This window comes from Exophiala aquamarina (assembly GCF_000709125.1).
Source record: "Exophiala aquamarina CBS 119918 chromosome Unknown aczIA-supercont1.33, whole genome shotgun sequence".
Lineage (NCBI taxonomy): Eukaryota > Fungi > Ascomycota > Eurotiomycetes > Chaetothyriales > Herpotrichiellaceae > Exophiala > Exophiala aquamarina.
Window position 1 is genome coordinate 51,747 of NW_013550555.1, and position 13,967 is coordinate 65,713.

The window sequence follows — 13,967 nt, forward strand, 5'->3', positions numbered from 1 at the left end:
GAAGGGTCGCTAAGGATAAGCTACCTATACTTAAGAGAAATAAGGAAGTTAGTCGATAGAGAACGAGGCTACGTTACGTAACTAGAGGATAGACTATAGAGGACTATAGACTATAAAGATAGTTTAAGTAAGTCTATAGTCTAGACTAGTATTATATATATACGCTCCTTTACTTAGATAGTATAGTTCGTAGTTAACTTCGTTAGTAATCCTATACCTACGTTTTAGGATATAGTCCGACGATTATATATTTTCTTTATTATCTTAGTTAATACTCTAGTACCTACTCTATTAAGGAACCCTACCTTAGTTAGAACTACTTATAGCTCGAATTATAATATATAGGATAATAGGAGTAGTACGCGCTAATATCCGATATAGTAATAAGATTAGGGTTTCTTACGGGCTAGGTTACTTTAAAGAGAGAGAAGGTCTCTATAACTTACACGAATTATAATGACGTAGTAGTACCGGACAAGGCCGTTTAACTTTAGAATTTATGGCGTGCATATTTGTTGACGGAATTGATTGTTATATAGATGCTTATATACTTACTCAGTAATTAGAGTATATAGCCCTATAACGTCTAGGAGTGACCTCGGGATTGGGAGTGATCCTTAGGTCATTGCTGTCGAGCCAAAGAGTGATGACCCAGAGTGAATGACCCGTTAGTCGTCAGCGCTGACAACAAGGCAAGCTCCAAGCCACAAAATAATTGAGATCTCGAAATAAAAAACAATTCATTTCCGTAAAGCCTTTGTTAGGCACATAACCGTCGCCGCCGGACACTATCCGGTGGCCTTAGTAAGCGCATCTTGCCCTGATATAGTAGGCGCAGACTCTGCTTTTAGTAGACATAGATACCTACTCGATTACAACGTCTGCCACAGATCGCTACCGCCTTAAAATCCGTGATAAGCGTCCTTCTCGACCGTCCGACCCGCCAACTTTCGGCGATTCGAATGTCCTTTGAAGAGATGGATTGGTCTAGAAGTAAATCATTATATGAGATGATCTAAGCGGATCCATTAATAAGTGTTGTGATATGAGGCTCAACCAACTATCATGATATTGATGAAAGCCTTATAGAATTATTCCGCGTGCTTGGAAATTGTTAGGAAGCTTCTAGAGTATTACTCTCACTGTATTTATACTCTCTACATTCTGAGAGAGTAGGAAGATAAGAAAAAATATATGCTTCCACTGCCGTAATTCACAACAATAAGAGCAGACTTCAAATGCGCGATCCTTCTCTGAGCGATATATCTTGTACACCGCTTTCGCTCTATATGGGCATTCTTAGCCTGAACCCGTGTGAAACTCCTACCGCAGCGATCACAGACGAAGATCTTAGTATAGCCAGCCTGCTCTTTTATTTGTCGCATATAGTTGCTCCACGAAGAGAAGTTACGACCTTGGCATCCGTGATCAAAACAGGGTATTCGCTGGGATTGATGCGCCTGGTCTTTCCTCTGCGGCACAGTGTTCTGCGAGTGTGCATGGTCTTTGTTCTTCGTACATAGTGAATCTAAGTATCGTTCGAAGCCTGTGGTGAGAGGCACGGGTCGCGGATCGCCGGAGGGGGGTGGTAGTAAGGTAATTCAAGCGCTCAGTGGGCCAGCGTGCACCCCGAAAGGTGGAAAGCAGGTAGGGTTCGTCGGAGGTCCTCGTTCCATGCACAGGACTCACAAAGAGGAGGGAAGTCATGGCCCCTAGTGGTCAAGTGTGTTCGCAAGTGACAGAGATTTCCTGTATACATGGCATCATGCCTATCATTTCCGATGGAGCTCGGCAATCTCTTTGTGATCGCGTTTGCATTAGGAGAACCAAGATTACAACACCCGGCATCATGGCTGGTAGATGAATTTGGAAAAGCAATTGCCAATTTAGAGATATCCGGTCGCAGCTCTGGAGTCTTCAGTGTCAGGGTCGGCTGAATGAATGATTCGAGATCTCTACAGAAGACTACACATCATGAATGATGGGAGATAAATGCAACTCGCCATGGCTTTCTATCTTCTTGCTCAGCAGAGAGGGTTAGATGTATATCTTGCACCACCGTTATTGAACAAAAGTTACCCCTCGAACGCTTCACCTATCGTTTAAGCTGTCACTGAAGGAGTGATCTTGAGTCCTTTCAGGTCGCCGTTAGCTCTCCATTTAGTTACGATGTCAATATAGCTCTGTACACCTTCACCCCAAACAGCGGCTCTAGCTGCCTTTGCCATGACTTCAGGAGCCATGGGTTTGCCTACAGCGCCTTCGCCATTTAGATAACTCGGTGTACATCCGCCTAGCGCCGCAAAGGCGACTGCTTTGGATACAATCTGCTGGGACCAGTCCTCCATGGCGTCAGGTTCTCCCTCGATCAGGACTGGCCGACCAGAGGACTTCTTGTAGGCTTCGGTTAGAATGTAGGCCAGGTGGTCGGCAAAGGTGGACATCCCGTACACCATGTTTGCCGCAGCACCAGACTGATTTGGGCCGGGGAAGAAGTAATTAGGGAACCCATTTGTAATGAGGCCATGGAGAGTGGTGATCTGCTCGGCCCATTTGTCGTCCATCGAGACACCGCCTTTGCCGTAGGCTTTGAAATTGGCCTTCCCACAAGGACTCTCGGCACCCTTGATCCAATATCCCGTACCGAATATCAGCAGATCCAGTGGATATTCTTTTCCAGCCACGACAACTCCATTTGCGGTGACCTTGTCGACCCCTTTCCCATCTGTGTCGACGAGGTGTACATTCGGTCGATTGAATGTTGGTAAATAATCGTCGTGGAAACAAGGTCTCTTACACCAACCTGAGTACCAAGGCTTTAGCTTCTCTGCCGTTGCCTTGTCCTTCACGATTTCTTCGACCCGTTTCCGGATCCTTTCCTGGCGAGGAAAATCCTGGGCCCCAGCTTCTGCAAGAAAGCTAGGAACATCTTTCATATGGTTTATCTTAGGATTGCCGACCACATAGCTGAAAGTTCGCATACTGGTCCACGCATCGTCCACCATATCGACGCCTGGGTCAACATCGGCAACGTGGAGGTTAAAATTTTCTTGTCTACGAAGTTGCCAGCCATGTCCACTCCCAGCAACTTCTTTTTTGAACCATTCGGGATCAGTAGCACGATTGTTCCGCACATCCACGGACGATGGGGTACGCTGGAATACATAGAGTTCTTTTGCCCATTTACCCAAGTGTGATACTGCCTGGACCGCGGTTGCGCCTAGACAAATTAATAAAGTTAGTAATATCTTTCCACGAGAGAGATCAAGGAGAGTAGCACCTGTCCCGATAATCCCCACGCGTTTGTTCTGTAAGTTAGTCAAGTCTGGATTCTCTGGGGCTCCACCCGTGTAGCTGTAATCCCATCGTGAAGTGTGGAAGCTGTGACCAGCGAAGTCAAGCATGCCTGGTAGATCGGGCATCTTGGGCAAATTGATCGCACCACAGTTGCTCACGATGAAATCGGCGAGAATCTGAAGACTTCCCTTCCCATCTAGTCGTGTCAGGTCAATGACATAATGATTATTCTCATCATCCCACTTGACTGTCTCAACCTTGACCTGGAAGATGGCCTTGTCTCGAAGCTGGAACGTATCGGCAAGAAGCTCGGCATACTGCCGTAGCTCGTGGCCACTGGAGTACTTGTGCTTGGGAATATAGCCTGTTTCTTCCAGTAAAGGCATGTATATGTAACTTTCGACATCACACATCAACCCAGGGTAGCGATTCCACTAAATTTCCAACGTGAATAACCCCATTCTACCGCTTACATGGCCCAATTGAGACGGATGAAACTTACATACCAGGTACCGCCAAACCCACCAGCAATGTCAAGTAGCACAACATCATCGATGCCAGCCTGCTTCAAACGAGCAGCCGTTGACAAACCACCGAATCCAGCTCCGAGTAGTACGACTTTGTGTTTGTCTCCATTCCGTGCTCTATCGAGTCCTGGATTTGGGAGGCTTTTGGCCCAAACATCTTGCTGAAACTGGCGAAGCTTGGGATGAAGCGATGGGTCAATATACTGTGCATTCCCGTCGTCGCGCAGACGCTTGTTACGTTCTTGCTCATACTTTTGCAAGATAACCTGATTACTGCGGCTGACTCCGTTCGCCTGCATCTGAATGCTTTCCTCTGGCTGGGGCGCAACGGCCGCCGCCACTTTAGGTGCCACGTCTGCAATCTCAGACATTGGATCTAGTGGATCACGATTCCAACACTATCAAAGATAAATCTTCGGAACAAGGTCAAGGCACAACATACATATGAGATGTACTTAATCATCTCGACTGGTGTACGAACTATAATGTGCCCAGCTGCTTAGCATACATCTGTGACCCGGCTCCAGCTGAGGTACGGATATACCACTAACTAGGTACGCGTACTGTGATATGCAGATTCGCCTCCCGCGTTAAACCTTGAACTAAGTGATGTCGGTTCAACAGCGGAAAAGAGCCGCGGAGGTTGGACTGCTAGTTCTGCGCTTTCAAGTAGAGTGTACTAGGTATCATTATCCTAGCTCCGAGTGTAATTGGATTGTGACTAGTAGGTCTTTCGGGACACTGGAAAACAGTAGCCAATTACTTAGCCGTCCGTGCCTATCCCAACTTCTTTCTAACTCTCTAGTCTAGCTCTTTGACCTGCGTTTCTATTTAAGCTAGCCCATTCTAGTTAGCCTTCTCAACAAATAAATCAAATCAAATTATACCCCCCAATTTAATTTAATTTAGTATCAATAAGTATTCATTTAATTTAATCTAATTTAATTTACTAAGATTTAGATCTATTTAGATATTTAGATCGCTAATTCTTAGTAACTAGGCTCTTCTCCTAAGGCGATATATATTAAGCCGCTCCTATAATATCTACTTTTAGCTAGCTTCTTTAAGGTATAACTATCTATTCTATAAGGCTAAATATCCGTTCCGGTTTAGAAGATATCGCGAAAATTAAAAAGAGATGAATTAATATACGAAAGAGGCGTAAATACTACCGTCTTCGAAGAAGCTAGTATTAAATTAAATTATCTACTAAATAATCGCCTAGATCGGTAGTAGCTACCTATTCTATATACTTATCGCGTATAGGCGATAGTAAAGGTAGAGGCTAAGTACTAAGCTTCCTAATTACGGCTATAAAGTTATCTAGATCGGTTATCTTCTTTATAATAGTAGGCTATTTAGGTATCGTATCCTACTCGATAGGGAGCTTTCGATACTCCTCCTATAGCGCTTATACGGCTATCTTACCTCTTACTAACTAATTAGAATAATCTATCTATTATAACTCGACGATTAACTAGTAGAAGGTAGAATAGAAGATAAGAGCGGCTAGGTAAATCGGGCTATCCTTAGTAAGGATATAGTATTTATCTATCTTTATCTAGCTAAGGTTATAATTAATTCGTAAGTATAGTTCTTTATCTCGCTCGTATTAGATCTTTATCTCTTCTAAATACTTTAGTAGCTACTCTATTATTAGTAGAACCTCCTATATCGTACCGAATTTACCTAAAGTCTATTAGTATAGGTAATACGTAGCTAGATTTAACCGACCTTCTTTAGGTCGGCCTTCTAGGCGTTTAGTAGCTATCTTTAACGGCTTTAATATAGCTAGATACTCTATATAGCTAGATACTCTATAATTATCGACTAGTCCTTAGTAGATATCTTATCGTTAATGATTATCGGCTTCTTTTAACTCTTCTTTAGTATCGGTTTCGTTTCGTTATTAGTTCTCCGAGCTTTATATTAGTTCTAATTCGTTACTTCTACTTAGACTATAGTATCGAGTAAATTTCGAAGCCGGTAGCCTCGTTCTATTATCGCCTTAAAGAAGTTCTAGCGGAAAGTATTATTTATAATAATATTATAGATTATTTTATCTTCTAGATTTAAGGCGATATTCTTAATAAGCTAAAGCTAGTAGAGTTTACTAATATATTAGCTAGATCTCTATACCTAGTAAATAATATTATATAGCTTACTAATAGGGCTCCTCGACTTTTATAACCTTATCTTATCTTAAACTTCTTTATCGGCTTAGTATTCTTCCTCGAAGGCGTCCGTATTCGTACTAAAGAGTATCGATCGAGCGACGAAGTTAATAATATATCTATAGTAGCGAAGCCGTCGATACTTCTTATTAAAGCTAAATTCGATACTAAGTTCTTCGAGATATATATCGTTATTATTCGCGTTATTTATAATAAAGTATTCGATATATTCCTTAAAGCTAAATTCGTTAATAATTTTATTAACGCGTTCTATAAGGTTTTCGCTCGTATAATAGTCCTCGATTTACGAAAGGCCTAGAAGAAATATTCGAAGCTTATCTTCTTCGTCGAGAAAGTATATAGTAAGGTCGAGTAGAAAGGTAAACTTACGAGAAAACTAAGCGTCGAAGGAAACGTTAACTTTACTAAATAAGTAGCTAAGTAACTTAGTTACGATATCTTTATAACTATTAAAAAACTATATAATCTATTTACGAATTATATTATATATAGGAAGACTTTCGGACTTAATAATAGCGCTATTTATATATTCTATAAGTTCGCGGAAGTATCGACTTTTAAGCTTATTAAATAGAACGTTATTATAGACTACCTAGCGTATAAGTAAACGTTAAAACTATAGAGGATCGAGCGAGGTAATAAAAGTATTTATTACGACTTAATTCTTTAGTCGATAAGGATTTAAATTAGCTAGATTAAAGAATATATATTATTTCTTCCTTTAAGGTAATATTAGCTCGTCTTTATTAATATAGTAAATATCTTCTATATAGCTATTTACTTAACTTATAGATACGGTATTATATATATAAGTAATTATAGCCTTTTTTTAGTAGTACTCTCTATAGAGCTAGAAGCGATAGCCGAAGCTATTTTTTTCGATATCGTATCTATACTTCTATACTTAACTCGTACGTAGCCTTTTTCTATAGTTATATATATAATAGTCTAGAATATAACCCTAATTAACGCCTTTATAGCTAGTATAGTTAGGTAATAAGAAACTATCTACGATTACCTCTCTACTAGTATTAGATAAATTATAGTCGGTAGGGCCTTTAAGGTTACTATAGTCGGTAGAAGGAGTAGTAGAAAGTATCGTTAATATATTATCGACGTTTATAGATAGCGCTATTTATAGTAATAGTAGTAGAGATAGTTAGAACGAGAAGGCCGTATTAGAAGTATATAGTAGCGGTTAATATAAGGTAATAAATTTAATTAACCTTTTACTCGCGAACGTTAAAATTAAATATATACTTAATACTATAGTAGATAATATTAAGCTATAATTATTACGAATTAAACTCGTATAAAGCTCTAGAGTACGCCCTAGAGCGATTACTTATAGTATACCTTTAGTCTATATAACTATATAGCCGAAGCTACGTAATTCCTCTCTATCGATTATCTTCTAGGAAACTATACTAACCTACTATAGGAGAGGATAAAAAGTATTTTATTTATTCGTATAGTAGATAGATTTTCTCTTTTCTTTTCTCTTTTTAGCTTTAGAATCCTCGTTATATAATAGTTAGATAAATTATTTTAAATTCCTAGCTAAATCCTTATATTATTTTAAAGCTTCCTATTATACGTAGCGAAAGAGTATCGCGTACGAAATAGATAACGAATAGTAACTAACGGAAACTACTCTAGCGTAGGCGGTAGAGCTATACTAGTTCTTATAGGCTTAAAACTAAAGAATAATAGTACTCGAGAATTAACTCGACTAATAGAATAGAGTATAAGCTCGTACGCCTAAAGTAACGACTTCTACGACGGCGAGCGCTATATAGAAATCCGATTTTATACGACGAAAGGCTAAGCTCTCCGAGCTAGCTAAATTTAATAGAAAAAGATTAGAGTTTTAGTCGTAGTTTACTTAAGCTCGAGCTAAATTAATAGTCGATAAATAAGAGGAAATCGAAGTCGTACGATTTTAGTATTTCTATAGTAGATTAAGGAGCTATACCCTTACTTAGATTAGTTCGTAGATTAATTTCGTATAATTAATCCTCGAAATAAATACGAAAGAACTTATTAGTTAATTAAAAGCGACGTATAAGGATATCGACGTTATAGAGAAAGTATTACGAAAGCTTTCTTAACTAAAGTAGAATAGAAAGTCCTTTAGCGTATTTCTTATCGAGTTTAATCGTACGCTACTCGAAGCTAACGAACTAGACTAGACCGACTTAGTAAAGAAGACGTTTATATTAAACTACCTTTCGTACGACTTAAAGAGCGCCCTCGTTATAACGCTAATTCTATTAACCTATAGAGAGTACTATACTCTCCTCTATATAATTAATATAAATCTAGAGGCTCTTCGGTAGAAGAAAGCTAAAGAAAAGATATTTAGAAGTAATCTACTCGATACTACTAGTCGTACGAAAGATAAGATAAATTAAACGCTAACGGTATAAGCTATAGCGTCCTTAGCGGAACTATAGAGAGCTTTATAGATATCGTAAACGATACTTAACTAGAGAAAGAAGCTCGGAGCGTATCTTTACTATAACTAACGAAGTTACTTTATTATTAAATATCCTTTTCTTTTCGCCGTATAACCTAAGACGAAGAAGAAAGTAGTAGTACTAGAGATTATAGATAATAATAAGGAATCGTTAAAAAAGTAGCTTCTACTAGAAGTTATTAGTAGAAGCGTATAAAGAAGATAGAGAAGGAATAAAAGACTTTTCGATTCTTAATAGACGACTAATTCTTTATAGTTTTATTACTTTTAGATAAATAATATTATATATCGACTCTAATTAATTCTAGTTATTTATCGTATAATTTAATTAACTTTCGCTTCGCTTCTCGCTATTCTTTCGAGCGTATTTCTATTACTTCTCGTTCGATCTTCGGATTTAACTCTATATAATCTAAAATTTCTAAAGTAGCGAAGGTTAAAGTCGATATCGATAGTTATAAAGAAATATTATTCTTCTATATTATTTCGAACTTAGTATACGAAATTATTCTTAAGCTATTCTAGATAAAGAAGAATAGTATATATCTTAGCGTCGTAAACGACTTTCTCTTAATAGGCTATTTTAATCTAAAAATCTATAATATACTATAAAAACTACGTATATCCTTAGACTATAGCTAGGTCTTCGTCGTAGTATTCGATCTACTAGCTTAGAAAAGTAAAAAGCGTACGAAGACCTAAGTATTCTCGGCGACGATAGTAGATATTAAAAAAGTACTTAGAGTAAAGACGTCTACTAATTCGTATACGAAGCTTCCTTAATAGTACTACTATTTTTTAAACGTCTTTAGTCGTACGAAAGTAGAAAAGTTACTTCTTTTACGAGGGAAGGAGATCGACTACGCGATTAACCTCGAACTAAAAGATAGAAAGAAATCTTAAGTCTCGTAGAGTCTATAATATAATATATCTCGAGACGAACTCTTAGTACTATAGTATACGCTTACTAAACTTCTCGATAAGGAATTTATTAAAGTAAGTAACTCGTTAACGATAGCTCTAGTTTTCTTTATACGAAAGCTAGGAAGAGGATTATAATTCTATATTAACTATCGAGGACTAAATAAACTAATAAAGAAGGATTAATACTTATTACTATTAATCTACGAGACTCTACGAAATATCGGATAAATAAAGTAGTATACGAAGCTCGATATTATCGCGGCCTTTTATAAAATTCGAAATATAGAAGGAAATAAGTAGATAATAGTATTTTATATAAGATATAGTCTTTTCGAATTACTAGTTACTTCTTTTAGACTTATTAACGCGTCTAGTACGTTCTAGAAGTATATTAACTAGGCCTTACGAGATTACCTTAATATTTTCTACTCGACGTATATAGACGATATTTTAATCTATTCTTCGAGAATATAACGAGAGTATTAAAACTATATATAAAAAATCTTAAGTCGACTTCGCGAAGTAGGGCTTTAGGTCGATATCGATAAATACGAGTTTAAAGTTAAGTCGATAAAGTACTTAAGATTTATTATCGATATAGAATAAGGCGTACGAATAAATCTAGTAAAGATTATCGTAATTAAAGAAAAAAAGCTTCTAAGTCTATTAAAGATATCTAAAGTTTTATTAATTTCGTAAACTTCTACTAAAAGTTTATTAAGAATTTCTTAAAGATAATCCTACTAATTATAAAACTCGTATAGAAGAATTCGACTTTTTATTAGAATCTAAAAGTCGATATAGTATTTATACGACTAAAGAAGATATTTATAATAGTTCCGATCCTCGCTCTATTTAACTATATAAAAGAAATATTCCTAGAAGTTAATACTTCTAAATAGTATATGTCCGGGGGATAAGGTTTAGGATCTATTATGGAAGTAGCTAAAGACCGTAGAAAGAAGGAGTAGAATATATAGTCGCTTCCTATCTTATTGAATGACTTAAGATATATCTAAGTAGAGGAGTATAGGCCTATTTTATATAGGCGTAGGCTCCGTCATAATATCTCGTAAGTACGAGAGTAATTACCGAGTATTCGTAAATACGAGTTAACTCCTAGGATGCTTAGAAATCAAGTTGAGTGATTTCTAATCCTATAGAATAGAATGGCGTTTTATAGAATCTTCCGTAAGGCTTAAGTATAGCCTTGCCTAATAGATACCACGTAATCCTAGCTTATATAAGCCTAATTACGTAACTAGGCGTTAATAGGATATCGCTTAGTCTTAATAGTATATAGATAGTACTTTATTCTAGATAAGAAAAGATAGTTTCGTACGACTCTATATATTCTTTTTAAAAAAGAACTTATTCGCGAAATATAACTATAAAATATATAATAAAGAAATACTAGCTATTATATATTATTTTAAAGAATAAGACGCTAAGTTAAGGAGTATAGATAAGTTCGAGATATAATTAAATTATAAGAATCTAGAATACTTTATAATTATACGAAAGCTTACGAAGAAGTAAATATAGTAGTTTCTTATTCTCTTACGATATAACTTTATAATTTTCTACCTTAAAGAAAAGAATAATATATAGGCCGATATACTATCGCGAAGAGAATAAGATATATCGAAAGATAAAGAGAACGATCGGCTATAGTATCGTATAATAAGACTACTAAACTCGGAGTTCTTCGACGCGAAAGAAACGATTTAAGTAGCTCTTATACGAGTAGAGAAATCTTCTATCGAAGATTAACTAGCGAGTAACGTAGTTAATATTAACTAGTTTTACGATAGTAGAGTCGGACGAAACGTACGAGTAAATTAAGAATTTAATTACTCGAGGAATACTAAAGTTTCTATCTTTTCTAGCGATAAAAGTATCTATCGCTAAGTATATAATTAATAACTAAGGAAATATACGCTTTCGTAGAAGACTATAGATTTCGAATTTAGAATCTTTATATATATTTCTAATTTAAGAAACTTATAACTTAATAATTAGCGAATTCTTCGAGTAGAAGGTAATAAGCTCTTTAATAGTAAGATAATTCTTCTAGCCGAATATACTATAGAATATTCGATAATTCGTACGAAACTATAATATCTATAGACGAATAAAAGCCTAGAGGAAAAGGAAATAAGAATTTCTAAAACTTCTCTTCGTATCGAACTAAATATAGAGCGAAATATCTATCGACTTTATTATAGGCTTCTAGAGAGTCTAGGCTATACGAATTTAGCGGTAATTATAGACCGACTAGGAAAAGGAGTTATTCTTAAATCGATATATATAATTAAGTCGTAAGATATAGTATTTCTATTCCTATATATATTCTATAGAATCTATAGTTTACTAAGAGCTATCGTATCGAATAGAGGAATCTAGTTCGTAAGCGCTCTATAGAAATAAATATATTAGCTACTAGGTATCGTACGCCGATTATCTACTATATATTACCCTAAAACGAACGAATCTACGAAATAAATAAATTAAGTAGTCGAGACGTACGTATATACGTTCGTAAACGAAGCTTAAGATAATTAGGTAGAATTACTACTAATCGCTAAGTTAATAATTAATAATAGGAACGCCTAATTAACTAGCGTAAGTCCTTTCTTCCTATCTTACGAATATAATATCGACTTCGTATAACTATAAGATAAGCTCCGCGAAAATAAAGAAGGAAATAGCCTAATATAATAGGGCGAAGAAATCGTACGAAAACTCTAGAAGGCGAGAGAATAGGCTTAGACTTCTATAGTCGTTATTTAATAAGAGTAAAAGGAAATTATAAACTATATAAAATAATAGTTAATAGAGTTTCGTATAGGCGATAAGGTCTAGCTCGACTTAAGAAATATACGTATAACGCGAAAGAATAAAAAGCTTAATTAGAAGAATACGAAGTATATCGTAACTAAAGTTATTAAATTATATAGCTATCGTCTTAATACGTTAAAAGGAATTTATAATATATTCTATTCGAACCTACTACGTACGATATCTACGAATCTATTACTTTTATAAGTTACCGACGATACTTAGTCGAATTCTATCGTTATATAGAACGAAGAAGAATACTAGATTAAAAGGATTATTCGCTATAAATTCGTACGAAGAAGTCGAGGGTCTTAAAGATAGTACTTAGTAAAATAGACGAAATATATAGAACTAATTTAGGAATCGAAATTATCGCTCTAGAATATCGTAGCTTTAAATACGTACGAATCGATAGCGAAATAATCGACTCCTTAATTACTATACGGAAGTAAAAGAAAGAGTATATACGAAGGAACTATAAGAGTAATAAAATATCTAAATATACTATATATATTTAGTTTATTTAGTTATCGTATAGCGAAGCTTAATCGCTACGTTAAGATATAAGCTATAGTTAAGTATAGAAAATATTCCTTATCTACTAGAATTATACTAGTATTAATATAAGTACTATACGAGAATAAGAGAATAAAAGAAATATTATATATATCTATCGCTAAGGAGCGGACCTTTTATAACTACCTCGCCGAAGCGAGAAGAAGAAGAAGGAGGAAGAAGAGCCTTACGAATAGGAGAGGAAGCGCCGTTATTATCGGACGAATTCGACGATAGTACTATAATACTACTATCGTCGTCTTTATCGCGCTTTATATAACGAGTATCGTAGTCCGACTACTTATAGTTATTATACGTACTACTAAAGTATCCTAGAATACGTCGATACTCTAGAAATAGATATATTAAGCGCTTATAACGATTATAATAATCGAAAAGGATACTTCGGCTCTAAATAAGTAAGGCGTTAATATACGATAGTCGGTACGATCGAACCTATACTAGAGTAACTATCCTTCGTACGAAAGGTACGTTAGTTCCTAGTATAGCTAAGACCGTTCGTTAAGAAATATTATAGTAGTATAATACTAGCGATTACTCGAAGGTAAGGAAAATAGAAATTTAAGTTAGCGCGAGCTATTCTAATTAACGCTAAGCTATAGCGATATCCTATACTACTAATACTATATTATCTTAACTTTTCCGTTTTCCTATTAGTACGTATAACTAAACGAAAAGGCCTAGGACTTAGAGTATAGAGGACGAATTAAAGAGGAGGAAATAGATTAGTTTACTTATTTATTTACTATATCGACTACGAACGTTTAAGAGTTAATAATAACTAATAATCGTACGTAATAAAAGTAGAAATAAGTACTTATAAAAAACTTTCTTAATAATTAATATAAGAGAAGAAAAAGTAGGATAAAAGTAAATAGAAATAAAAGTTTTACTTTATACGCTACTCGGCGCCCGGCTAGTTCCTATTAAGAATAGCGACTTCTTAGCGCTATACGGAGAGAAAAGGAAAGTAATATTACGAATTAAATTCGTATAAAGCTCTAGAGTACGCCCTAGAGCGATTACTTATAGTATATCTTTAGGCTATATAACTATATAGCTAAAGCTATATAATTCCTCTCTATCGATTATCTCCTAGGAAACTATACTAACCTACTATAGGAGAGG

At 35.7% G+C, this 13,967-nt stretch overlaps 1 protein-coding gene across 1 annotated transcript; it reads right to left on the minus strand.

The window, feature by feature from the left end:
- Positions 1-2,102: 2,102 nt before the first annotated feature.
- A1O9_12923 (uncharacterized protein) lies at positions 2,103-4,195 on the minus strand (the record flags this gene model as incomplete). The annotated part of the gene is made up of 2 exons (XM_013398156.1): positions 2,103-3,731; positions 3,800-4,195. The coding sequence occupies 2 exons, from the start codon at positions 4,193-4,195 to the stop codon at positions 2,103-2,105; spliced, it is 2,025 nt and encodes a 674-aa protein (XP_013253610.1).
- Between the last annotated feature and the right edge of the window lie 9,772 nt (positions 4,196-13,967).